At 43.8% G+C, this 27,993-nt stretch overlaps 1 protein-coding gene across 1 annotated transcript in view; it reads left to right on the top strand.

The window, feature by feature from the left end:
• The first annotated feature begins 20,067 nt into the window (after window positions 1-20,067).
• The window catches only part of MED25 (mediator complex subunit 25), a 33,825-nt gene continuing 25,899 nt past the window's right edge, over window positions 20,068-27,993 (top strand). Inside the window, exons 1-7 of the mRNA XM_063436741.1 lie at window positions 20,068-20,232; window positions 21,569-21,719; window positions 24,971-25,016; window positions 25,108-25,232; window positions 25,529-25,627; window positions 26,637-26,757; window positions 27,507-27,663. Coding sequence (XP_063292811.1) covers window positions 21,595-21,719; window positions 24,971-25,016; window positions 25,108-25,232; window positions 25,529-25,627; window positions 26,637-26,757; window positions 27,507-27,663 — 673 coding nt within the window. The 5' untranslated portion in view covers window positions 20,068-20,232; window positions 21,569-21,594. The remainder of the gene's footprint in view (window positions 20,233-21,568; window positions 21,720-24,970; window positions 25,017-25,107; window positions 25,233-25,528; window positions 25,628-26,636; window positions 26,758-27,506; window positions 27,664-27,993) is intronic.

The following is a 27,993-nucleotide window of genomic DNA, read 5'->3' as shown; positions in this document are numbered from 1 at the left end:
GAAGAAATCATTAGACCTGGTTAACATCTCTGTTCATGAATCTACTACATGGAAAACATTGAACAGGCATGGTATCCATTGCAGGACAGCAGAGAGAAAAACACTACTTGAAAAAAACCATGGATGGACACCTGAAGTTTGCCAACGGTCACTTTGACACTCCTTAACTCCACTGGGAAAGAATTTTGTGGACTGATTAAACGAAGGTTGAGTAGTTTGGGAAGAATACGTAGAACTATGTATGGCGTAAAAAAGGCACAACATACTAACATGAAAACATCATCCCAATGGTTAAGTATGGTGGAGGGCTGCTTTGGAGCATGGAGGAGGTTTAGCAAGACGTTCAGGATATCATTGTGGCTGTGCACTAGTTGAAGCTCAGTAGAAATTGTGTGATGTCGCAGGACAGTGATCCTAAACATCAAAGTAAATTCAATACAGAATGGCTTTAAAAAAGAAAACCTGCCTTTTGGAGTGGTGCCCAGTCAGAGCCAGACCATAACCCAATAGAGGTGCTGTAGAATAAGAATATGGATGAGTTAAAAGAGTAGTCCACAATTCCCCCTGAACAATGTGAAGGTCTAATCCACAGCTACACCTGGTTGAGGTTATTGCTACCAAAAGAGGAAAGAGGATTAGCTAGTAGCTAGTAAATACAAGTGTTCACTTACTTATTCCATAGTACTGTTAATGTTTAATGAGATGTATTCAATAAATACATGAAAGATTATAATTGTTTATGTTTTGGTAGCTTAAAGTGACACTATAGGCACACAGACCACTTTGGCTCGTTGAAGTGGTCTGGGTGCAGTATCCCTTTTGCACCTAGTGCTGAAATGTAACACATTGCAGATCCAGAGAAACTGCAATGTTTACATTGCAGCACTAAGTCTGCCTCCAGTGGCTGTCTCCCAGAGAGTCACTAGATGGCTTCCTGGAACGAAATGGATCTTAGGTCTGGTATCTGACGCTGGACGCCCTCACGCTCTGCTTGAGGACCTCCAGCTTCAGATTTCTCCCGTAGGAAAGCATTGATACAATGCTTTTTTATGGGGAGGTCTAATGCGTGCACGGCATTTGCATGCGCTTTGGCACCCACTCATTGCAGGACGTTGCAGGGGGCAGAGTGTCGACGGATCGGGTAAGATTTATTAATCCTTTATTTACCGAGGGGGGGGATGCAAGGGAAGGGGGAGGCAAAGGGAGCGATAGTGCCAAGAACACAGCTTTGTATTCCTGGCACTATAGTATCCCTTTAAGCATTTTGTGTTTGTCTATACTTGTGACTTTGTTGAAGATGATATTACAATTTATGATCAATTCATGCAGAAAACCACTAGACCACATATTTTTTCTTGCCGTTGTATATAATGTTTATGTTCCACCGCAGTGGACCCACTGAAATAGCGTGGGGATGCAATTTTGGGAACTATTCCGGGGATAAATACCACTACTTTACTTTAAACACACTTAAAATCACAGTTACATAAATGGACAACTCAACAACAGCTTGTTAATTTGACTATTATTATGGAACTAAGGCAGATTAATGAATTAAAACAATAAACTATATTCTAATTGACCTTTAACCCCTTAAGGACACATGACATGTGTGACATGTCATGATTCCCTTTTATTCCAGAAGTTTGGTCTTTAAGGGGTTAATGTCTTATGCTGGTCAATGAAAGCAATGAAAGGAATCAAATATAAATAAGAATAAACCTTACTTTTCAGCTTTAATTCATTCAGATTAAATGTTGAATTAGACTAAATGTGTTAGAACGGCATTATATTAAATATGTTATTACCCTCTCTATCTTACTATTCCATTAAAAGTACAATGATGTTAAATACATTTTGGGTCAATATTAATTTATTGGTAATACATAATAATAAATGTGATGCTGAACTGAAAGAGCTCACCATGTCAGCTAAGGTTGCAGTTTGGCCTTACATTTGAAATTGCTGGGGGATAGCAGGCGCAGGAGGGAAGGCTGTGCTGGTCAATAGTACTAATTGCTAGCTGTAACGACTTTAAACATTCATAAAGTCACCAATACAATCTCTAAGGGGTGCATATTAGGATGTCTCGATGTCTCTAAAATTGCAAAAACAAACAAAAAAATGTTTGTTTGTTTTTTTCTTTCTTGTGTTGGTCAATACACACTTCTCATTCTTTCCTGATGTTACACAAAACAGAGCCCCTTGTGCTCTCTGTGAAAGGAGAGCAGCAGGTGAGATAATATGGAGTAATAATAGAATTATGTGTGTCAATGTATGCGTGCTAGTTTGCATCAATGTTTGTGTGTGTCTGTGTATGCATTTTAGTAAGTGTCTATGTATTCCTAATAGTGTCTGTGGGAGTGTGTTAGTGTATGGCTTAGTGTATAGCTATGTCTGCTACTGCGTGACCAAGACCAGACTTCCCAAAAGACCACTGAGACGCCAACCTTGGGGCCGCAGGTAGGAGAGGAAGGCACGGCCTGTGAGGAGATCAATCATCTCCCTCACCTGCCAGCCCATTCTTATACCATGGTGCCAAGGCCAACAGGGGAGATTAAGGGATCTCTAAATCTGTCCCAGAGAGGGGGCTACATTCCCGGTGGCCACTCCCAGCCAGGACACTCTAAAACAAGGGGTTAAGAGGGATCCAGAGAACTCCTGTGGTTGCAGGACAAGTTCTCCAGAACTTTGACTCTATCAGAGGGTTGCTGCGGGTTACCACGGCAGTGATCTGGTATGTACCCTGGCGTTGGCCAGAGGTGACTGCATCCATCGGTGGTGCAAACAAGCAGGCTCTCCCACTAGGGATCAGGATTTCCCCCTCCCTGGCTCAAGGTAAGCCTCAGGTGAGGGGAGACTACTTTAGATTTTTTGCGTTTAAATATATATATAGATTTTTTTTATATATGTTCCTCAGTCCCTATCCCTCCACTTCTCACAGCAACCCCTATCCCCCACACTATAGCCAATATACTTCCACCACAGCCGCTATTTCCCACTCATTACAAGCCCTTTTTCCCCCTGAACATACAATAGCGTTTGTCTCCCACCCAACACACACAACAGTCCTTATCACCCACAAAACAGATACTGCAGCCCCTGTCCCCTGCACACATACACTATAGCCCTTATCCCCTGCACACATAGACTACTCCCAAACATACACTATAGAATCTATCACCCAAATACACTCTACAGCCCCTGTCCTATCCAACACACGCAGAGACTAGAGCTCATATCTCCTAAACACGCACACACTACAGGCCCTATTCACATAAAGACCCTATTTAAATGCCCACACATACTACATTGCAAACAGCCGTATCGCCACAACAGCCTCTCTCTCTCACATCCAACCCTACAAGCATCCCCCCCCCTTATACCCACAAGCAGCTGCTAGCGACAGCTAGGGAATACATGCGATGAATGCTATGAGATCGACACTTGCCAAATTTTGTCAAAATCACACTTATAGACATCGCAGTCTTTTGTCTCATGCAGATCTTCCAATCCAAATATTTTATATATTATTTGTTTCTTAAAGATTTTATCTTATTGAAAACATCACTAGTGACAGTGCTGCATTTAAGGAGATTTAAGGTGAATTCTACCAGGGAAACTCTGTGTGTGATTTCCCAGATATTGTATATGATTTGCGGGAACTCGATGGGTATCGCTTAACCGGGGCCCTACAGTATTGGCCACTTGGGAGGGGGGAGGAGGCGGTACTAAAGGGAGCATCGAGAGGAGTGGCAGGAGTGAGTTGCTGCAGACCCTCACGCTCACTCCCATCAGCCTCAGCCAGCATCACCAGGGCCCCAAGCAAGCCACTGTCATGGACACAAAAGGTAAGCTAGCAGGAGGGCTCTTGCAAATAATAGAAAATTTACTTCATACTTACCAATATTTTCATTTCCCAGATATATCCATGGCAGCACTACAGATGGATTTAGCTCCGCCCTTCCCCCTCCAAAATTGGACAGGAACACCTCCTAATTAAAACAATAAAAGAGGGGGGCCGGGCCGGGCCGCCGAGCTGAGCGGTCACAGGACAGCTCAGCTCCTGCAAACAAGATCACAAATAGCCTGTAAATCAAACTTTTGGGGAGAATCATCGGCAACTTACTGCGACCCTCGATGAAACCGGGCTGCCTGAGCTGAGGAGAGGCTTGCTCTGGAAGTTTTAGTCCCTCGGAGGATGGGGCCCGTTGCAACAGACGGGATCCATGTTGGCGGTGAGTGTAGCGGACGGCCGCCACAGCGCTATCCCGCCCGAAGGAGCCCGACACGCATGAAATGCTCGCGGACCCGGTCCTGTTCCCCCCCCACCGGACCGGGGGGGTGATCCCGGTCCAAGCTGAGTCAAGCCAGACTAAACAGCTCTCTGAGAAAACGCCGACATGTGGCCTGAGACCCGCTCACAAGATGGCGGTGACCATGCGCGCAGTACATGCAACCTCGAGCACAGGCCTACCAGCTGACATCACTTACTCCTGCACACAGGGTAATACCAAACAGAGGCCCTCATACCCGGAGATACCCCTGGCATCTGACGTACACCAAGCACCACACCAGTGGATATCGATGCTGAGAGACCCGCTCACTCTTCTTCTGAGCTGGGCGCTCACAGGGAGGGATCCCCCCCCCCACAGCCTGCCATACACCCAGGGAGACGCTTGGGATCCGGCGGAACCCTGGGCCCACGGACCTGATGATGGGCCCAATGGCACAGGGCGCGAGCACCTACACAGGCCTCAGGCCGAAGACAAGCGGCCCTCGGACGCAGAGAAGTCACCACAGGGAACATGGTGTTGAAACACCCGCCCACAGCAACCGCCAGAGGAACCGGGGCGCAGTAATTCCTAATTCCAGACCCCAGCGGCAAATGGACTTGTGGCAAGAAAACGCAGGCCAGCATACCAGCCTAGGCCTAGGGAGGCACGCTCACCATCACCTGCAATGCGGCGAGCTACAGAAGCCCAGCAATGGTCACGCACCGCACACACACCTGCGAGCTTACACCGAAATCCTGCAAGTCGGGAACCGGCATGGGCTGCGGGGGACTGGTTTGTGGACACATAATACCTCTTTTTTTACTGCCAGGACTCACGCCAGTTCACGCACTGGTTAGCCAGAATTTGCCATCCCTCATTGGTAATGAAGGAGATAATTTAAAGAAGCCTGCTACCACTCACATCTCCCTACTTACTGAATGGTATACTATTGTCTATGTTGCAGTGTTACTGTGGCTAGGTAGACTAACGTGGCCACATATATTTGCATGTCTCTATCTTGAATGTAGCCCCAGCGTTTCCATTTTACCCTGCCTCCCGCTACCAAGCATGTACAGCTCAGACTTAGCGGCAGTACAGAGAGCATATTAGCTGCTGATCACATTCTGTCACACAGGCTAATCGAACAAGCATGATTAGATAGGTATACGGTATTAAGCGACAGCCAAGTCATAGGTATAGCGCATACACTTTGACTCTTCTGACATATAACTGTCTTCACTCATATGTTGTTCCGCCTCTAGCTCTTCACATTATTACTCTTCTACCTAGACATCGCATACTACCTATTAACTATAAGCCTAAGTGTTGCATAATTCACCGTTGCTCTCTAATAGTCTGTCAGAATAGGCATTGATACTAACTACAATACGCTTTTGTTACACGACACATTAACGCATTTAAAAAATGAAGCATTATTACTCAGGAAATGTAAACTCTTCAGCTAATGTTGTAATTACCCTCTAATGTACTACGTTTTTGCATTTCCATTTCTTCGTTTCTGTACCCTATCTAATATGCTTCAATAAAAGAAAGATTGACAAAAAAAAACAACAAAACAATAAAAGAGAGACGCCTCCTCCTACCCCTCAGTCTGAGTCCAAAGCCACAAACAAGAAACCAAAAAGGGTGGGACATTAGTGCTGCCATGGCCTATATCCGGGAAATGAAAATATCGGTTAGTTACATAGTTACATAGCTGAAAAGAGACTTGCGTCCATCAAGTTCAGCCTTCCTCACATTTGTTTTTTGCTGTTGATCCAAAAGAAGGCAAAAAAAACAGTCTGAAGCGCTTCCAATTTTGCAACAAGCTAGGAAAAAAAATTCCTTCTTGACCCCAGAATGGCAGTCAGATTTATCCTTGGATCAAGCAGTTATTACCCTACATTGAAAGATTATATCCTTGAATAATCTGTTTTTGCAAGTATGCATCTAGTAGCTATTTGAACATATGTATGGACTCTGATAAAACCACTTCTTCAGGCAGAGAATTCCACATCCTGATTGTTCTTACAGTAAAAAAACCTTTCCTTTGCCTTAGACTAAATATTCTTTCTTCCAGTCTAAACGCATGACCTCGTGTCCTATGTAAAGTCCGGTTTGTGAATAGATTTCCACACAATGGTTTGTATTGGCCCCGAATATATTTGTATAATGTTATCATATCCCCTCTGAGGCGACGGTTTTCTAAACTAAATAGGTTTAAATTTGTTAACCTTTCTTCGTAGCTGATATGTTCCATTCCTTTTATTAATTTTGTAGCCCGCCTCTGCACTTTTTCAAGTGCCATAATATCCTTCTTCAGAACAGGTGCCCAAAATTGCACAGCATATTCAATATGTGGTCTTACCAGTGATTTATAAAGAGGCAAAATTATGTTCTCATCCTGAGAATGAATGCCCTTTTTCATGCATGACAATACCTTACTGGCCTTAGCCACTGCGAATTGGCATTGCACATTGTTGCATAGTTTGTTGTCTATAACAATTCCCAAGTCCTTTTCGTGCGTTGTGTTCCCTAATTCGCTTCCATTAAGGGTATACGTTGCTTGTGCATTCTTTACGCCGAAGTGCATAACTTTGCATTTTTCTACATTAAATTTAATCTGCCATTGAGTGCCCAGTCCCCACAGTCTATCTAAATCCCTCTGCAGCAAGGTAATATCTTGCTCACATTGTATTACTTTACAGAGTTTTGTGTCATCTGCAAACACTGAAACATGACTTTCAATGCTTTTTTCAAGATCATTTATAAACATGTTAAATAGTAGGGGTCCCAGAACAGACCCCCGAGGGACACCACTTGCCACCTCTGTCCAGCTTGAAAATTTACCATTAATTAAAGTATGTAATACATTTTCTATTTTTCCGATATATCCATGGCAGCACTACAGATGGGTTATACCCAAGCTAAGGATGTAAGGGAGGGACAGAAAACAACAAACACTGAAATTTGATGCCAAGAAACACTCATTTATTATTTACATAATTACAATGTCGCTGATAGGACACTTCTACCGAAATCAGAGGTAGAACATCAGACAACATCCAACCGATAATGGTGAATGAAGGTGTTGAATGAAGACCAAGTTGCTGCTGAACAAATGTGGTCAGGAGAATATTTGCTGCAGCTACCCATGAACAAGCCGATGACCTGGTGGAATGGGCCCTGAGACCTGACGGGACCTGAACTCTGTAGAAGCCAATTGACCCTTATGATGACCAGAAGGGATGATAAAGAGGCTAGATGATTGTATAATGCCAGATGTACGGTCCAGGTAAATGGAAATACAACGGACCAAGTCCAGACAATGCCATTTCTTTTCCTCTTCAGATGAAGGACGAGGGAAGAATGCTGGTAAGATAAAATCCTTGTTAATATGGAAAGAAGACACGTCCTTAGGACCAAAGGTTGGAATAGTCCTAAGAATAACTCTATCCTCTTGCAGTATAAGGAAAGGAGATTCCCACGAAAGAGCCTGAAACTCTGAAATACTTCTACCTGATGTAAGAGCCACCAGAAGAACTGTTTTCACTGTTAAAGTCAATAAGGCAGTATTCTCTAAGGGCTCAAATGGAGTACCATACAAAGCTTGCAATACCAGAGGCAAGTCCCAGGGAGGAGAGCAAGACTTTAAAGGAGGACGCACTTTTAGGACTGCCCTGAAAATATCTGTATATATCTGGCTCAGGTGCCAACTTTTGATCCAAGAGGATGGAGAGAGATGAAATTTGCACTTTTATGGTGCTAAGAGTAAGAACATAAGCCTGAAGAGGATCCCCAGACCAGGCTTCCTTGCTTCAGCCCCTAAGGGATTAAATACCTGGCAATTTAACATGAGCCATGACATGTCCACAGTGGTGTATTTTGGATTTGTGCTGCCCTAGGCAGGACTAAACTGGGACACCCCCTAATATTGCCCCCTCTTCCTATTTAAGACCAACACACATCCTCATGGATACATGCACTGACATACACTCACTGACTGACACACAGTCATTAGCACAAGAAGCCCAGACATAAGGCTTACAAGGCATTTGCTGGGGCATTTGAGGAGCGGGATTTTTTTTCCGCCCCTGGAAAGTGCCACCTTGCGATAAATACATTGCTGCATTTCCAGGTCGGTGTACCCATGTAGGGAATTACCACCTATAAAGGGAAAGCCAAGAAGCCAACTATCCAACTTCCATCTGGTGTGCCCATATTAGGGACATTACCACCTTAGTGGGTCTGGCATATCCAGCTGCTACCTGTCTGGTCACTGCAGCAATTGCTCCCTGGTCGTTAAGGGGAGACTCCCCCAGGGGGTCGCCCTTGGTGAAGCGCCGTATCATGAGACTTCCATGGGGATAGAGGCTGAACTTCCCATAGGATAGGTGTACGGATGACCCAAGAAAGTCACAAAAGAAAAAGGAGGTGCAAAGCATCCTGTGTCCAAAGTGAAGTGGACAGGAAAAAAGACTGAGGGGTAGGAGGAGGCGTCTCTCTTTTATTGTTTTAATTAGGAGGTGTTCCTCTCCAATTTGGAAGGGGGCGGGGCTAAACCCATGTGGAGTGCTGTCATGGATATATCCGGGAAGTAAAAATTGTAACATGCATGTGTCTATGTATGTCAGATTGTGCGTATCTGTATGTATGTCAGTGTGTGTATCTGTGTTTGTGTATATCTGAGTGTGTCTATGTGCCAGCATGTGTATCTGTGTGTCAGTGTATATCTGTGTGTGTGTGTATGTGCCAGCGTGTGTACCTGTGTGTCAGTGTATATCTGTGTGTGTGTGTGTGTGTATGTGCCAGCATGTGTATCTGTGTGTCAGTTTATATCTGTGTGTGTGTGTATCTGTGTCAGTGTATATCTGTGTGTGTGTGTGTGTGTGTATATGTGTCAGCGTGTGTATCTGTGTGTCAGTGTATATCTGTGTGTGTGTATGTGCCAGCGTGTGTATCTGCGTGTCAGTGTATATCTGTAAGTGTGTGTGTGTATGTGCCAGCGTGTGTATCTGCGTGTCAGTGTATATCTGTAAGTGTGTGTGTGTATGTGCCAGCGTGTGTATTTGTGTCAGTGTATATCTGTGTGTGTGTGTGTGTGTGTGTGTTTGTATGTGCCAGCGTGTGTATCTGTGTGTCAAAGTGTGTGTATATGCCAGTATGTTAATAGTATGCGTAAATAGTTGCAATATGTTTTTAAATAAACAGTCGTGTTCTGTCCTAATGATACCGGAGAAACTGACGGAAGCCAAGCACAGAGAGATGGACACAGGTTTCTTCAGGAAGGAAGAGATTCTTTATTGGATCACCGATCGGGACTCAGAGGGACTAACGTCACCAAAATACAGCAAGTTCTGAGCCCCGGACAATAGTGCAGGCTCCTTATATAGGCACATAACTCCTCCCATATTAAGCTCCACCCGCACATTCTCTTAACCAATCAACACAAATAAGAATTAACTTCCTGTTTGACCGCATGGCTTGTCCAGCACAATGGAGGAGGGGAATACTATATCCTGTATTCTTGCACATGCTCCGTACACTACTGATCGTATCTTGCCTCGTGCAACCAACTGATCGATACGTCAGCATATGCACGTACACATGCCACGTGGTAATCTCGGCCTACTAAATTTATTTTTACCGAGATTCCACCACATTCCCCCCTTTGATGCCTCTTGATATTTCACAATTACTTGAGGCATCACTTAACCTTTAGTTTGCATACACCGCAAGTTACCTTGAACCAGACCAGACTTATCTTATGATGTGAATCTTCAACACTCATCTTCCTGCATTGGTTCTCCCTGATCCAGAGCCTCATATTTATAAATTGCCATTATCTGTGCAGCAGCCTTCCTCTCTGCTATATTTTCTATCAGGCTTTGCACAGACCTAACTACTAAGGGTATAAGACACGGCAGGAGTAGACACAACATTAAAATCAGTAGGACTCCACCTACCACTGCCTTAAGCCCTCCAAACCACTCATACCAGCTACCAAACCAACTACTTGGATTGTACCCTTTCCATACCTGAGTAGGCACATGCGCTAGTTTAACCATATGGCTAGTAAGCTCAGCTATTGCTTGCCCTTCGTCATCTATTTGAAGACAGCAATTGCTCAGGTTAAACTTCCCACATACACCTCCCTCTACTGCCAAAAGGTAATCCAAGGCTAATCTATTTTGGTAGACTGCTGTCCTCATCCTGGTATTATGCTTCGCTAGAAGATTGAGCGCTTGTGATGTCTCGTTAGTTATGATCTCAACCACCGCCTGTAATCTTATAATACGGTTGAGCATATAAATAGGGGTTCTATAACCAAAGGTACCATCTTCTGCCCACGTGGCTGGCCCATAATAATCTATAATACGCTGGGGAGGCCATTCATTATCTTCCCAGGCGCCTATCTCTATGGGTCCCCTTTTCTTCCTATGATTCACATCATATACTTTAACACCTAAGGTCTCACCTGTTTCAATAGGTAACAAGAAGAAGGATGGTTTAAGCATACCCAACACACATGCCCCTTCCCAGTCCTGTGGCAACTCCGAATAGGCTTTCTTACCACAGATCCAGTAAAAATTTGCTGGGGCTCTCCAGGTAGATGTGATGGATAGGTCAAACCACACATCCTTTAAATTGGCGTATCTAGCAAACGGGTTAGATGGTTCTGAGACATTTGAAGCCGACCACCAAGTTGTATTCTTTGTATCATCATCATAAGCTTTTTGCCCTAGACAAGTTAATTCTCCTACAGACGTATTATACATTATTCCTTTCCTTGCTATGCAAACATAACCTATGATGGAGGTCTTTAATCTCCACTCAGATTTACCTCTAACACTCATATGATAATCGGCTTGTGTAGATATTAATTGGTCAACTGCCTCAGAACCGGACATTACCTCCTTTGCTTCCCAAGGCCATTGGTCTCCCATGTTAGTACCTCCACACACATAGCAGTTGGTAACTTTAAGACTACCGGCAATACTTTCGGCTAAATCAATGAACAGGTTTTTAGCATTATGGGGGATCTTATTATCTATACTCATCTCTTCATAAAAGGAATGGTATACTTGATGAGTTTGGGAGGATACCGTATCAGTCTCTATCCCTATAAACAATACTGTCCCAGGATCTAAACCCGTCCCATATATTTAAAACCCAAATAAATTTCCATACTTATCTAAGAACTTGTCGGGGTTATTTATAAGTATATGAACTGGATTGCATTCCATAGACTTACAATATGGGCTGGTAGGCAACTTAGTCACAATCATGTCCTTGTCTACTGTCTGTCCCCAAGTTGCCCACCCCACACAAGACCAATATGGGCAAAAGTTATAATCTCTATTTGGGCATCTAGGACTCACATATTTATTTTTATTACTGGGACAAATATATTTATCGTTAGACCCATACGTCCTCTCCCATCTAAGATCCCCACATACATTCCACGGCTTTCTACCACTTGATATCGCCTTACATGCATCAAATAGCAGAACACCCGAAGAATATACGGATTCTAATACTGTCTTGTTAATTAGGGTCCCCTGAGGATCTCCATTCCTGAGAGTCAACCAAATTGTACGAGGTTGATACTCCGGACTGAAGCACTTAGGTTCTCCTACTCCTAAATGGCACACACTATATTCTATATTAAGGTATCTACATCTTGATACATCTCCTTTACACTCGTATTGTGAATGCCAAATTAGGGTTTGGGAAATATGGTTACCTGTTCTTGTAGTCTTAATGCATACCTCACAGCTAGGAGTGTCGGTACCTCTACCTTCCTGAATATAAAAACACACATAAATAAACATTATCAAGAACACATCTTTCGTCGTCATCCTCAGTCTTCGTCCGTGCGAAGGCACCTCAGCTTCCAGGTGTAAGGGCTGCAGGGAATGGAGTTCTGCTCGTCTTCACAGGAGTCCCTTCGAGACTTTCCTGGCTTATACACTATATGTCGGTGAGCGGACAGGCTTTATTATGGCCGTCTAAACACTCACTTCACCAAATCTCTGTAACAATAAAATTTATAATCCACAAAGTTCCTCGTTACTCCGACTGAGTAGTGCGTTTTAACCGGATCTTGCAGGGATTCTCTGGATCTGCTGTAACTTGCCAAGAATCGACTGCTGCTGGTTTAACCCTGGAGTGATGTATCCACGGAGTCACTTCGGCTACTTTTATCGCTGTAGGGGTAGACAAAAGAACAACATAAGGACCTCTCCACTTGGGCCCTAACGGTACATTATTCCACTCTTTAATCCACACTTGATCTCCTGGATGGTAACTATGAACTGGGGGATAAATATTCACAGGTAATCTATCTTGTACCCATTTCTGTACCTCCTCCATAGTCTTACCCAACTCTACAACCTGCTGCCGGGTAATTCCTTCTCCCAACTGACTCAAATCCCCCCTTAAGTTACCAAGTACGGGAGGTGGTCGCCCATACATGATTTCAAAAGGAGAGAGGCCCATCCTTCTGGTAGGGGTACTGCGGATTCGCAATAAAGCTATGGGTAAGAGAACGTTCCACTTAAGTTGGGTTTCCTGACACATTTTAGCCAACTGATTCTTAATAGTTCTATTCATTCTCTCTACCTTACCAGAACTCTGGGGTCTATATGCCGTATGAAGCCTCCACTTTATACCAAGCATATGAGTCAGTTGTTGTAGGCACTGATGAACAAAAGCTGGACCATTGTCCGATCCTATAGAGCAGGGTAGTCCATATCGGGGTATTATTTCTCGTAGCAGGAATCTCACAACTTCTCCTGCTTTCTCTGTACGAGTAGGACATGCTTCTACCCAGCCTGAATAGGTGCACACAATTACCAGCAGGTAACGATGTCCACCCGATTTAGGCATCACTGTATAGTCAATTTGTAAATCGGACATGGGGAGTCCCCCCATAAACTGGACTCCTGGTGGCTTTACTGGTCCTTGTCTTGCATTATTTTTAGCACACGTTACACATCTTCGTACAATGGCCTGAGTCAAGTTGGACAATCTTGGTATGTAGAAATGTTTCCTGAGAGATTCTTCTGTACTGTCTCTCCCAGAATGTGTCCCGTTGTGATAATTTTGGACAATTTCTACCGCTAGTGATGCTGGAATGACTATTCTTCCATCTTCTAACTGATACCATTTGTTCTCCAAATACTTTCCAGGTTCAGTCTTTAACCACTCCTCTTCTTGAGCTGTATAAACTGGAGTCCATTGAGACAGTGGAGTTGGTATTAGAGCAGCTATATGCCCCACATACTCCTGTCTTCCTGATTCAGCGGCACGCTTAGCTGTACTGTCTGCCATCCGATTTCCTTTAGTTACATCACCATCTCCTCTCAGATGCGCTCGACAATGTATAATACCGACTTCTTTCGGCTCCCACACTGCTTCCAATAGTTGTAGGATTTCAGCTGCATATTTGATTTCTTTGCCTTCTGAATTCAATAGTCCTCTTTCTTTATACAAAGCTCCGTGGGCATGAGTGGTTAAAAACGCATACTTGGAGTCCGTGTAGATGTTCACTCTTAAACCTTCAGCCAATTGTAACGCTCGTGTCAGTGCTATCAATTCTGCCTTTTGTGCTGATGTTCCTTTCGCCAGTGGCCGAGCTTCTATCACCTTGTCTATTGTTGTTACTGCATATCCTGCATAGCGGATCCCTTCTTTCACATAACTACTGCCGTCGGTATAATATTGAACATCGGGGTTCTGGATGGGAAAATCACGAAGATCTGGTCTACTTGAAAATACTTCATCCATTACTTCCAAACAATCATGTTGACTTTCAGTAGGTTGCGGCAAAAGGGTAGCTGGATTTAAGGTGTTTACAGTCTCTAAATGCACTCTTGGGTTTTCACACAACATTGCTTGATACTTGGTCATACGGCTGTTACTAAACCAATGATTTCCTTTGTAATCCAACAACGTCTGTACTGCATGTGGGACTCGTACATAAAGTTCTTGACCCAGAGTGAGTTTATCGGCTTCAGCTACTAGCAGGGCGGCTGCAGCTACGGCTCTTAGACAAGGTGGAAGTCCGCTGGCCACTGCATCCAGTTGCTTAGACATGTAGGCAACAGGTCTTTGCCATGATCCCAAGTACTGTGTCAATACTCCCACAGCCATTCTTCTTTGCTCATGTACATACAGGTAGAATGGTCGTGTGTGATCAGGTAGACCTAATGCTGGGGCACTCATCAAAGCCTTCTTCACATCTTCAAATGCCGTTTGCTGTTCTTGAGTCCATAAGAAGGGGTCGTGCTCTGTACCTTTGATAGCTGCATACAGAGGTTTTGCCAGTATCGCGTAGCTGGGAATCCATATCCTACAGAAGCCTGCTGCCCCCAAGAATTCTCGCACTTGTCTTCTATTCTTGGGTATCGGTATTTGGCACACAGCTTCTTTTCTCTCTGGCCCCATAATTCTTTGACCTTCAGAGATATGGAATCCCAGATATTTGACAGTTGGCAAACACAACTGAGCCTTCTTTCTAGACACCTTGTATCCTGCCTTCCAGAGAATGTGTAGTAGATCGTGCGTTGCTTGCTGACATATTTCTTTTGTAACTGCTGCTATCAACAAGTCATCTACATACTGTAACAATACACACTCTCCTGGGATAGACTCGAAATCCAGTAGATCTTGACTTAGAGCTGAACCAAATAGGGTAGGTGAATTTTTAAACCCTTGGGGCAGTCTTGTCCAGGTCATTTGGCGTTTTGAGCCCGTTACAGCGTTCTCCCATTGGAAAGCGAAAATACATTGACTTTCTGCGGCAATTCGGAGGCAAAAGAAGGCATCTTTGAGATCTAAGACTGTGAAGTAAGTAGCCCCGCCCGGAATTAAAGCAAGCAGGTTATATGGATTGGGTACAACTGGATGTATACTAACAACTGCATCATTGACTGCTCTCAAGTCCTGCACAGGTCGATACTCATCTGTACCGGGCTTTTGAACAGGCAGCAATGGGGTGTTCCAGGGGGAAGTACAGAATTTTAGGATACCATACCGTATGAACTTATCCAGATAAGATTGGATGTTCTTCTTAGCCTTCTGCGGGATGTGGTATTGTCTTAGGCTCACTGGATAAACCCCAAGTTTTAGTTCAATTTTAATAGGTGGAATATTGCGGGCCAGTCCTGGTGGGTTGTTCTCTGCCCAAACTCCTGGTATGTTGAATAAGGACTCATCACTCCTAGGGTTTTGGCTAGTCAACGCTGTATAAAGTCGCCACTCTTCTTCCTTTGGTACGGATAATGTCATAATACCTGAAGGTCCATTAAACTTTAAGGATGTTGTTCCATTTGGTAGGAACGTAATCTGCGCTTGTAACTTAGATAGCATATCACGTCCCAGCAATTGGACTGGACATTCAGGCATATAAAGGAATTGATGTTTTACTACGTGGCCTCCCAATGTACAGAGTCGACTTTTAAGAACCGGTTTTTCAGCACTTCTTCCAGTTGCTCCTATCACAGTAATAGTCCTTCCCGATGGAGGAGCAACTAGATTAGTCACCACCGAATGTTCAGCACCAGTGTCGATCATGAACGCACTCCTTTTTCCCCCTATTGATACATCGACCATAGGCTCCGCTCGACCAAGGGGGATGGAGCCCGGTCGGTATCAATAGTCCTCCATGACCGTGTCAGCCAATCCTACAAAGTCCCTACCTTCTCTATCGCGGGACCTTTGCGCTGCTGGGAAATACCTATCTTCCCTAACACTTCCTCTGTTCCCATTGCTCCCTCTATTACCATTACTCCCTCCGGGGCCTCCTCTACCTCTCGCTCTGCCTCTAAAGTTTCCGTATCCTGCCCTGGGTTGGTCTCTCTCGTACTGCTCTCTTTGCGGACACTCGTTCCTCCAATGCCCTTCTTCCTTGCAATACGCGCACTGATTCCTACTCAAAGGCTCCCTATTCCATCTACTATCGCCTCTATCTGGGCCCCGTCTATCTACGCCTGCGATCGCTACCGCTAGCATATCAGCCTTTTTACGCATCTTGCGCTCTTCCTCTTTCTTACTTTCTGTTTCCCTATTCATATATACTTTATTCGCTACCTCCATTAGTTGAGTGATTGACATACCTGCAAACCCTTCTAACTTTTGTAGCTTGCGCTTAATATCTCCGTAAGCTTGGCTGACAAAGGCGGAGTTCACCATTCGGGAATTATCTGCGTCTTCCGGATTAAAGGGGGTATACAAGCGGTATGCCTCCAATAATCGGTCATAAAAGACACTGGGCGCTTCATCACTTTTCTGAATCACCTCAACTGTCTTCGACATATTAATGGCTTTCTTTCCTCCGGCTTTCATGCCAGCAATTATACCGTCTCTATAGGCTCTGAGTTGAACCATATCAGCACCGTTTACATTCCAGTCGGGATCGGTGTTAGGATAATGTGTTGCGGCCCATGCTGATGGATTAGCTTGATTCAAAGCACGGGCTTTATCCTCTAGCGCTTTAATGGCTGCTTGATTAATTCTTGTCCTTTGCTCATTGTTAAACAAAGTCATTAATAACTGCTGGCAATCAGCCCATGTCAGGTTATGTGTGTGAACTATTGAGGTGAACAGATCAGTCATGGCTTGTGGTTTCTCAGTATACGAGGAATTGTGGGTCTTCCAGTTTAAGAGATCGGTTGTCGTGAATGGGACATATACGAAGACTGGGTCAGCATGTGCCATTTGACCTGCGGCATCGATATAGGCTGACCCGGGATTCAGACGAAGAGGCATCTGGTAATGTTTTAATTGTTGGGTACCGGTCAGTTGTCGGGTTTGTATAGGGCTACGTGGAGGGGCGTCAGTCATGGGTTCCAGTCGGGGAGAAATAGGGCATAAGGATGTGGGAGCTTGGTTTTGGGAAAAGGTAGTAAATAAAACACTTCGGGTCGAGCTAGAAGAAGCTTGACCGGAAGTCTGAAGTGGCGCCAAATCAGGATATTCAGACCTAATGGGGGTTGGCTCTGATTCCGGAAGGGGAGATTTAGTACGAGAGGGGGTGGATTCTGTACTGGAGGAGGAAGCGGAAGTGGATGAGGGCAATGAGGGGAGGGTTGCAGGACTTCCTGCATTTGCGTCACTTCCTCTTAAAGGAAAGTAAGGGGGCGGTAAAGGGATCTCGGACTCAGGGGGCGTGTCCAAAATGGGCCTAACACCAGTTCTAGTGGACAAACAAGTCCTAGCCACCATGAGGCGACATTGCTCCTCGTGGCACGTCTGGATCCATTTTGGCGAGTCATTTACGGCCTGTCTCCAACAATCAATATAAGGAAACTGCCCGTAAAGTTCAGGCCTACCTGATACAGCCACGTGTAAGCGCTGTACCAGAGTTGGATCCAAACTGCCACGTGGCGGCCATGCCGCAACCAAAGTAGGCCACTCCCTAGTACACAAAGTGACCAAACGTACAGAAGACATTTTAACCCCAAAATCACATTTTGTAAATCCCTTTTTAAAATTCTTCACCATACAACCTAAGGGATCCGGAATCGTTGACTGCGACGCGCCCATACTTAACAATGGAACGTCGTCGACAACGAATACTATACACGCGTACTATTCAACAGTCACACCCGTTTCCTCTGGCAACAGCACCACGTGGTACGGTTACCAAGTGAAACGTACACAATAACACAATAAACACTCAGGGAATTCCCGTACACACACAGCTGTTACACCAGTCACTAGATAATCAATATTATGCCCTTTGGCGAAACTATACAGTCACCCACGCTATAATTCTCTATATACGAATTACCCGTCTATAACACACCCCAGTAACATCGTCTTTTACAAATAGCGGTTACAGTACGGTTAGCATAGGTCAAAGCACAATTTAAGGTCACAATACAATTATTAGTGGTTATGGTGTTAAACATGCATTAGACGACAATGATTAGTACTTATATACAGTGTCAGTAAATATACAGGGATATGGTACCGTGCACTATAATACAGCAACACACTATTAACACTCTCGCTAGACGGCTGAGCTCGCGCTATCTAACAAGATATACACTTTACTAAACAATCGTTAACACATTTACAATTCCCAACTAAACTATTGGCCAGTACCTTGAATGGACTACCTAAAACTATGTACACCCGTTTTGGTTAGCCACACTGCCCAAGCACCACATATAGCGAGCTAGAGGACCGAATTTACACAGGCGCCTCTTAGTCGATTACTATCAAAAGTCTAGGGGATCCAAATTTACACGCCTTCCCACTTAGCCAAGATAGGTTGAGAGCTAGCGAACCGAATTTACACAGGCGCCGCTTAGTCTCCCGGTCCCTCCGACCTAGCGAACGAAATATACACCCTAGAACGCTAGTCTAGACAAGACACCGGTGTCCGGCTAGGGCTATTTACACCAGAACCCCGCCTGACTAACAAAATCAAACGGTCGGACTAAAGAGCGTTCGATCGAGCGGTGCGCCTTCGCTCCTTCCCTCCGACAGAGGGGGCAGATTCCATACACAAATAACCCCTTATGGGCCTACCGCACAATCGGTATACCCCTAGTGGGTCTGCCGTCTAAAACAGCAGTTGTCTTACCTCCTCGTTCCTGAACCTGAGTTCACACTCATCGACGGGGGCACCCCAGCACTTCTTACGTAGAGGCCGATGATCTCCTGGACAACAGACCAGTGGCGCCGAGACGAAGGGAGGTCCACGCAGAAGTTCAGGGGTGCAGCCGTAGAGAACGTGGGCAAAGATAGACCGTCTCACGCCTCTGCCTCTCAGCTACCGTTGAACGATGAGCTTCCCGGCCAATGCACCAAATGATACCGGAGAAACTGACGGAAGCCAAGCACAGAGAGATGGACACAGGTTTCTTCAGGAAGGAAGAGATTCTTTATTGGATCACCGATCGGGACTCAGAGGGACTAACGTCACCAAAATACAGCAAGTTCTGAGCCCCGGACAATAGTGCAGGCTCCTTATATAGGCACATAACTCCTCCCATATTAAGCTCCACCCGCACATTCTCTTAACCAATCAACACAAATAAGAATTAACTTCCTGTTTGACCGCATGGCTTGTCCAGCACAATGGAGGAGGGGAATACTATATCCTGTATTCTTGCACATGCTCCGTACACTACTGATCGTATCTTGCCTCGTGCAACCAACTGATCGATACGTCAGCATATGCACGTACACATGCCACGTGGTAATCTCGGCCTACTAAATTTATTTTTACCGAGATTCCACCACACTAATAAAATGTTGTATCCTTGTTCATGTTTGGTAGCTGTGTGTGTGTGTGTGTTGTGGTAGTGGGGCGGAGGGGGGTTATCAATATTTTTTTTCTTCTGTTCTCTCCTTTTATTCTGGTTTTATATATTTATTTATTAGGTGTATGGACGTTTCTTTTACAACGATTCCCATGATGCTCAGCAGTTATTGCTGAGCATCAAAGGAAATGTAGTTCAGATATACCTAGTATGTCAGTGTTAGCAATCACTGGACTCTAGGAGAATCAACTATATGTAAACTCTATATCACAAAACCAGATACTCATAATACTATAATGCTGATAATATTATTAGCCCTAATTCCAGGGGCACACACTTTGCAGGCTATACCTAATGCTAGTAACCATGGAGACACACCACGTGACTCTGCAGCTTCCGCCAACCACAACATGAGTGTCGCCACGCTGGCTGGTTGGCATCTGGCGCTCTGGGATCAGGGAGCAGCAATCGAGCCCAGATATGAACGTTCCACACCTTGCGGCCTCGGTGTTCCGCTGCGCGCACTGCGTTCTGGAGGCGGAGGTTGGGCTGGATGCTTCCGGGTGGAGGTGCGGGTGCTGCTCCTCCTGTACCTTGTTTTCGGGTGTAGGGGTGCAGGACCCTCCTCCTCCCCGGGGGTGACTGTGGGTGGCCCCCCCGAGGTGACCTACCAGGTGAGACTGGGGGGAAGGGACAGGCTCCAGGCTGCACCCAGGTACTCTCTGCTTTACTGGGGGTTGTACTGCGCTGCGGACTATGTGTGCGCTATATAAATTATATAAATATTTATTTAATATATAGCTCAGGGATAGGCAACCTTTGGCACTACATCCCCCATAATGCTGGCAAAGCATCACGGGAGGTGAAGTCCAAAACATCTGGAGTGCCAAAGGTTGCCTATGCCTGGTATAGCTCATGCTTGGCATTCTAGCTGCAGGACTGGAAGTTGCCAATGCGGCTGGCCTTACAGATCTGTGCAGTTTACAGATAAGGGGGGATGGGGGTGGGTTCTGTTGGTTGAAAATTACTTTTTTTTTTGCCTAAATTTTGCTCTTCGAAATTTCGACTTGCTACAATTCGGAGTTTAGTAAATAAATCTCATAGTTCTTAACGCAGTTCTGTCACTTTTTTCAGTATTTCATAAAGCTACAATCTTTATACAAATTACAGATTAGGGAACAACACGCGCACACAAAAAATACAGTTTGACATTTTATAAAACTTCTTAAAAATTACCTATCTCCGCAAACCTATATGGGGATGGAGTTCCACCATATGGCCATATCTGTTAGGCCTGCCATTTCGTCACAGTACCCCAATATCGGTGGGGTCCTACACTAACTGTATTTTTGTGTGCGCGATGTTCCTTAATCTCTATTTTGTATAAATGTTGGTCTGTATAGCAGCACCATTGCTGAGAAATGCATGCTCCTGGTGTGCCCATAAATCCCCTTTTTTTTAAAGATATAATCTTTATGAAATAGATATCCTAACTAACTTCATTGAAATTGTAATTCAGTCCAAAGATACAGTAGGGATTACTTTCTCTTTTGGACAAGCCTGAGGTTGGCAAAAGACCGAGCGCTGCTGTCAATTTTTATTCATTCCTAGCAGCTGTCACTTGAGGTATTAATTTATGATGGATCTTGCAGGATCCTCCGTACACCTCAGTGTTGTACTCGCTCGGGCCAAATTTAGCACCAAGAGCTGAATAAGAACACCAGGAAATCGATGGCAACGGCAATGAGGGACAGATAACTAAATTCTACCTTCCCTTGTTCACAGATGCCACCAGAGCCACACCTGATCGGACACTTTCAGGGGTCTTTGCTAAATATGCAGACTCCCAAAATTGACAGATCCTCACCATAATCATGGTTTCGTAAAATGTAATAAACTTAAAAAAAAAAAAAAAAGTGAAAAAGGTTGTCCTTAAATTTGACAAATGTATATTCACTGCCCAGATATGCAACACTTGGTCATTTATTACCACATGTTTGTTTATTTCAGGCACTTGTTAGTGGCTGGTTGCGGCAATGGATTCATCAACCCCAGCAAGTTTGGGAATGGTTTCAGATGTTGTCTTCGTGATAGAAGGAACAGCTAATTTAGGACCTTACTTTGAGTCACTCAGGAAACATTATCTCTTACCTGCAATAGAGTGAGTTTTGTTTTTTCTCAATCCTTTTCATGATTAATACATGGTTCACAATGTTTCTTCGTTTCTTTCCTTTTGGTTACGGTATTCTCCACCACAACCAGTGGTGGCAGAGAATTGAGCAGTGAGACTGCAGGGGTATGATCTATACACCAAAACGGTTTCATTAAGCTAAAGTTGTTTTGGTGACTATAGTGTCCCTTTAAATGTCCAACTATTACAAGCCGGTAGTCAACATCATGAAATGTCCTGCATGCATTGCGTTGGGAATCTACAATATGTTCTTGTAAAGTCTCATTAAAAGCTAGGTTATAATGTTAAAGGACCACTCTAGGCACCCAGACCACTTCAGCTTAATGAAGTGGTCTGGGTGCCAGGTCCTTCTAGGGTTAACTAATTTTTTTATAAACATAGCAGTTTCAGAGAAACTGCTATGTTTATCAATTAGTTAAGCCTTCCCCTATTTCCTCTAGTGGCTGTCTCACTGACAGCCGCTAGAGGCGCTTGCGTGATTCTCACTGTGAAAATCACAGTGAGAGCACGCAAGCGTCCATAGGAAAGCATTATGAATGCTTTCCTATGTGACCGGCTGAATGCGCGCGCAGCTCTTGCCGCGCGTGCGCATTCAGCCGACGGGGAGGAACGGAGGCGGAGAGGAGGAGGAGAGCTCCCCGCCCAGCGCTGGAAAAAGGTAAGTTTTTACCCCTTTCCCCTTTCCAGAGCCGGGCGGGAGGGGGGTCCCTGAGGGTGGGGGCACCCTCAGGGCACTCTAGTGCCAGGAAAACGAGTATGTTTTCCTGGCACTAGAGTGGTCCTTTAACTAAAGTGTTAAATGATAAACCAAAAAGTAAAAAGAAAACCATATCCCCAATTTGCTGAACATATCCAGGATCACCAGGTTCATAGCAGAGAGAAGGCTATGAGCAGTCAGTCAATCCTGGTTCGCCTATTGTTTTCAATGGTAACATAGCCATATGCACCCATTGCACAGCAGGGACTTATGCGTTATGTACTCTAACCGTATTAAAGTATTTTGTAGAGGGGTGAAGTGGAAGCTGTACCTCTGCCTGTGTGTGTGACTGTCTGCCTGTGTGTGTGTGTGTGTGTGTGTGACTGTCTGCCTGCCTGCCTGCCTGTGTGTGTGTGTGAGCTTGTCTGTAGGGATCATATGTGTGTGTGCGTGTTAGTGAACTTGTCTGTAAGGAGCATGGGTGTGTCAGAGCCTGTCTGTGGTGAGCATGTGTGATCGTGAGCTTGTCTGTAGTGACCATATGTGTGTCAGTGAGCATGCGTGTGTCAGTGAGCTTGTCTGTAGTAAATCTGTGTGTTAGTGAGCTCTTCTGTAGGGAGCATGTGTGTGTCAATGGGCTTGTCTGTAGGGAGAGTGTGTGCGCATCAGTGAGCTTGTCTGCAGGGAGAGTGTGTGCGCATCAGTGAGCTTGTCTGTAGTGAGCGTGTGTGACAGTGAGCTTGTCTGTAGTAAGCTTGTGTGTATTAGTTTGTCTGTACTAAATTTGTGTGTGTGTCATTGAGATTGTCTGTCAATGAGCCTATTTGTGTGCATCAGTAAGATTGTCTGTGTGTGAGTATGCTTTACTGTATAATTTAATTACCCTGAAAGAACTAATATTTTGTATTAGAAGAAGAAATGTATCAAATATATATAAATATATTTAAAAAAAAAAAAAAAAATTGTTGTACCTTTCCCTCAGGCTTCAAAGTTGTGTGACCGGGTGCATCACCAGGGCTCCAGTATCCAGGCAATTGAAATAGTTGGCTGCACTCTCGGATTGATCCTGATGAAAGTCCACAAGAGGGACTGAAACGTAGATCTTCTCTTAAATATTTAAATAAAAGTTACGTTTTAAGGAAATCCGAGAGCGCAGCCAACTATTTAAATTGCATATATATATATATATATATATATATATATATATATATATATATATATATATATATATGCGCGCAACACCCTACATAGCACAATGACTTATGGGGCTGGCATATTTTTTTCCAGGGCTGCTTCGTATCCCCAGTCCGGCCCTGTATTCCTGCCAGACTCCCATGGTGTAAAATGTATGACGGTGCGTGCTGTTGTCTTTTACCTCTCCTGGAGTTTTCAGTGCTGCATTGTCGTGCATGTGCATTAATTCAGGGCAGGTATCTGTGGCGGTGTCTGCAACAACTTTCATAAACTCTCATGCTCTGTGAGAAGCAACCTGATTCCTGCAGCTGTAGGCGACATTAACTTCACTTGATGGTGGTAGCTCTGCTTCTTATCAACCTCCTTACTTTGTCTCATGTCGTTTGACTGCATTGGAGTCATTGCGAGTATTTGATAAAGATAAATACTCAAAATATTTAATGAGGTGACAGCCGTTTTAAGAACCTATATCGTTATACAGCAGCAAGTGCAGACTTATATTTATACAATACCTACACGTGCTCTTTAAATACAAATGTGCTGGGTTACAGTTATGTTTCAATCCTGTGCTGTGGGGACTGTCCTGACTCGAGTAAAGCTTTGGTTGGTCCCTGAATGCCTTTAAAGGAACACTATAGTCACCTAAAAAACTTTAGTTTAATGAAGCAGTTTTAGTGTATAGATCATGCCTCTTAGGTTTCACTGATCAATTCTCTGCCATTTAGGAGTTAAATCACTTTGTTTCTGTTTATGCAGCCCTAGCCACGCCTCCCCTGGCTATGATTGACAGAGCCTGCATGGGAAAAAAAAAATGGTTTCACTTTCAATCAGATGTAATTTACCTTAAACAATTTTATCTCCTGCTCTGTAAATTGAACTTTGATCACATACAGGAGGCTCTTGCAGGGTCTAGCAAGCTATTAACATAGCAGGGGATAAGAAAATCTTAATCAAACAGAACTTGCAATAAAGAAAGGATAAACTTTAGATGACACTTTACAGGAAGTGTTTATGGAAGGCTGTGCAAGTCAAATGCAGGGAGGTGTGACTAGGGTTCATAAACAGTGATTTAACTCCTAAATGGCAGAGAATTGAGCAGTGAGGCATGTTGTATACACCACAACTGCTTCATTAAGCTAAAGTTGCTTTGGTGACTATAGTGTCCCTTTAATATTTGAGGATAGTATATGCACCTGTGGGTGGGATAACTTGAAGTATTATATGTAACAAAATCCTTGGAGGGGGGGGATCTTTACACTGGGTACATGTCGTATTGAAACACTTTGATACGTTACTCTCATCTCATATTCAATTTCTGACTGTTCCACAGATATTTCAATGGAGGCCCGCCAGCAGAGACAGATTTTGGAGGAGATGTGAGTTATTTTTGCTTGCTTTAATGCTATTCTCTACCTTCTGCTGATCTACGAGTATGTGTTTATATTGACCATATATTTTGTATTGCAGTATGGCGGCACGCAGTACAGTCTCGTGGTGTTTAACACTGTGGATTGTGCCCCCGAGTCCTACGTTCAGTGTCATGCCCCTACAAGCAGTGCATATGAGTTTGTGCAGTGGCTAGACAGCATTATGTAAGACCCTTTTCTATTCTATTTAAGAAAAAAAAACTTTGTCTCCAGGTGTAATCTGATCAAACATTTTTATATTAAAAGTAGAATTCTCACGCTTGTATTGTGTAAAAACAAATGTTCCTGAATGAAATCGTCACAAATATTTTTCCCAATTTCTGAAACATTGATTGTGTAATGCCCGTGAAAACACAGCTGTGATATAAACATAAAAGTACTGTACAGTTTCTTTCGTACTGTAGAATATTAGTCCTTAATCATTTACCCCCTTCCCGCCACCTTTCTTTATTTCCTTTCAGGTTTATGGGAGGCGGGGGTGAAAGCTGCAGTCTAATCGCAGAGGGTCTTAGCACAGCCCTGCAACTGTTTGATGACTTCAAGAAGATGAGAGAACAAATGTAAGTCCATTCAGAACATTTACAGGATTACACTTTAAATGGAGCATTGTTGAGAACTGGGAATCTGAATATTTAGGCCAGAATGGCACTATAGGCTTTTTCCAGTTTGTCTGTTGTGACTTAAACGGACACTATAGGCATCAAAACAACTCAAAGGGAAGCTATAGGGCTAGGAATACAAAGTGGTATTCCTAGCACTATAGTAACCTCCACTCCCGCAGCCGATCAAGGGTTTAAAACCCTTTTGTCACTTACCTGATTCCAGCTCCAATTTCTGTCCCCGTTGGGTTAGGCTCTGCCGATGTCAGCCAGCAAGGGATGCCTAATGCCCATGTTCTGCAAGCGCATTAGGACTTCCCCATAGAAAAAATGCTGGATGTCTTTACCAAAAGTCCGCTAAGGATCCGGAAGCACATCTTGTGGCTGTCTAGAGAAGACCAATTCAATGAGCGGAAGTGGTCATGGTGCCTATAGTGTCCCTTTAATGAGGCTGTTCTGTTGTAGATCATGTGCTTGCAGTCTTACTGCTCAATTCTTTCCAATTAGGAGTTAAATCAATTTTGTTTCTGTCCATGCAGCCCTAGCCACACATCCCCTGACTGTGACGCACACAGCCTGCATGAAACAAGTGGTTTAATTTTCATGTTTTTATCTCCTGCTCTGTGAACTGAACTTTAATCACACACAGGAGGCTCCTGCAGGCAGTAGAAAGCTATTAACAGAGCAGGGTATACCAAATTTTAGATTAAACAGAGGGTGATAAAGGAACCTAAATATTTAGGTAACTTCTTTTTTTTTTTTTTTTTTTTTTTTTTACAAGGTTTTGTAGCTTAAATACTGCTAAACATAACGTTGCTATCACGGTTGCATCATCCTTAATGTGTTCCAACTTTAGTTTCCTTATTTTACAAAATAAATAATAGATACATTTTCTACAATCACTGAAGATTTTTCATTACATCTGTGTCCATTCGATTCTTCCCTGATTGATTCCATATTTGTTTCTCAGTGGGCAGACGCACAAGGTGTGCATTCTGATCTGCAATTCTCCACCATATCTTCTCCCGGCCGTGGAAAGCACAACATACTCTGGTTGCACAACAGAAAACTTGGTCCAGAAGATCGGAGAGGTGAGTTGTATGTGCTACGGATTTAATTGTTTTCTCATTAAAACATTACCAACAAATTTAAAAATATATATATTTTAAACAAATTCCATCCGAGCTTTTTCCCCCAAAAATTTTATTTATTTGATTTACCAGTTGTACAAATTCTGCATGATAAGTTGAGGCATATTAGAATTGTATCAAGAAATCAAAATGCAATTTAAAGGGATACTATAGTGCCAGCAATACAAAGCTGTATTCCTGGCACTATCGCTCCCCCCTCCCTCGCGCCCCTCCCCACTGAATCAAGGTTTAAAAACATTGCAGCACTAAGTGCAGTAGGGACACTGTACCCAGACGACTTCAATGAGCTGAAGTGGTCTGGGTGCCTACGGTGTCCCTTTAAAGAACAGTTGCCAAGATTCCATTCTGCCTGTGTGCTTATCTCTTCTAACTCTACTCACTTATTACAAATCTGACTTAGAACCATATCAGGACACATTAAGTATATAGTCATCCAGATGGCGGTGGGGATGCGGTTTTATAATCTGGTACTATATTAGTATGGTTTAACAATATAATGTTACATTCTATGATATAGAAAAACATTTTTTTTTTTTTTTTATGCAATAACAGAGTAGTACATACTAATAGATGCTCCTGCTCTTGTATATGCACAGCCCAAACGTTCCTTTATCTAGAAGATATTAGTTCAAGCCGGATTAGCACTATTTTATTTTAACAATTCTTTTTTGTTTTGTTTTCCCTTCCAGAGGGGGATCCATTTCTCTATAATTTCCCCACGCAAGCTGCCCGCCTTGCGGACTCTATTTGAAAAAGCAATGCCAGTGGGCATGATGGAGCCCCAAGCAAAAGATTACAGTCAGGATCCCCGCCATATGATCTTGATTCGAGGGATGATCCTTCCAGGTTAGTACAAACCATTGTTTTTTGTTTGTTGGTTGGTGTTTTTTTGTTGTTTTGTTTTTTACACACATGGTGCTGTAGGATTACCGTATTCGTAGTACATATCACAGTCTGGTTTAACCTGATGAATATTCCTATTGAAATTTATGAAGGTCCCTATTATGCTTGCTGTCATCTAGCACTGTTAGCTGGTACCAGGTTGCCTGTTGGCAGTATATGTGGCTTGGTTACCAATCTGTACCCAATTTAACATTACACACTAATAAAAACACAGTTTGAAGCATAGAAAGCACATCCAGTGGGGGCAGATATATGGTAGGTAGTACAGGCTGC

Source organism: Pelobates fuscus, chromosome 11, assembly GCF_036172605.1.
Source record: "Pelobates fuscus isolate aPelFus1 chromosome 11, aPelFus1.pri, whole genome shotgun sequence".
Classification (NCBI taxonomy): domain Eukaryota; kingdom Metazoa; phylum Chordata; class Amphibia; order Anura; family Pelobatidae; genus Pelobates; species Pelobates fuscus.
This window is presented reverse-complemented; position numbering and strand designations above follow the sequence as displayed.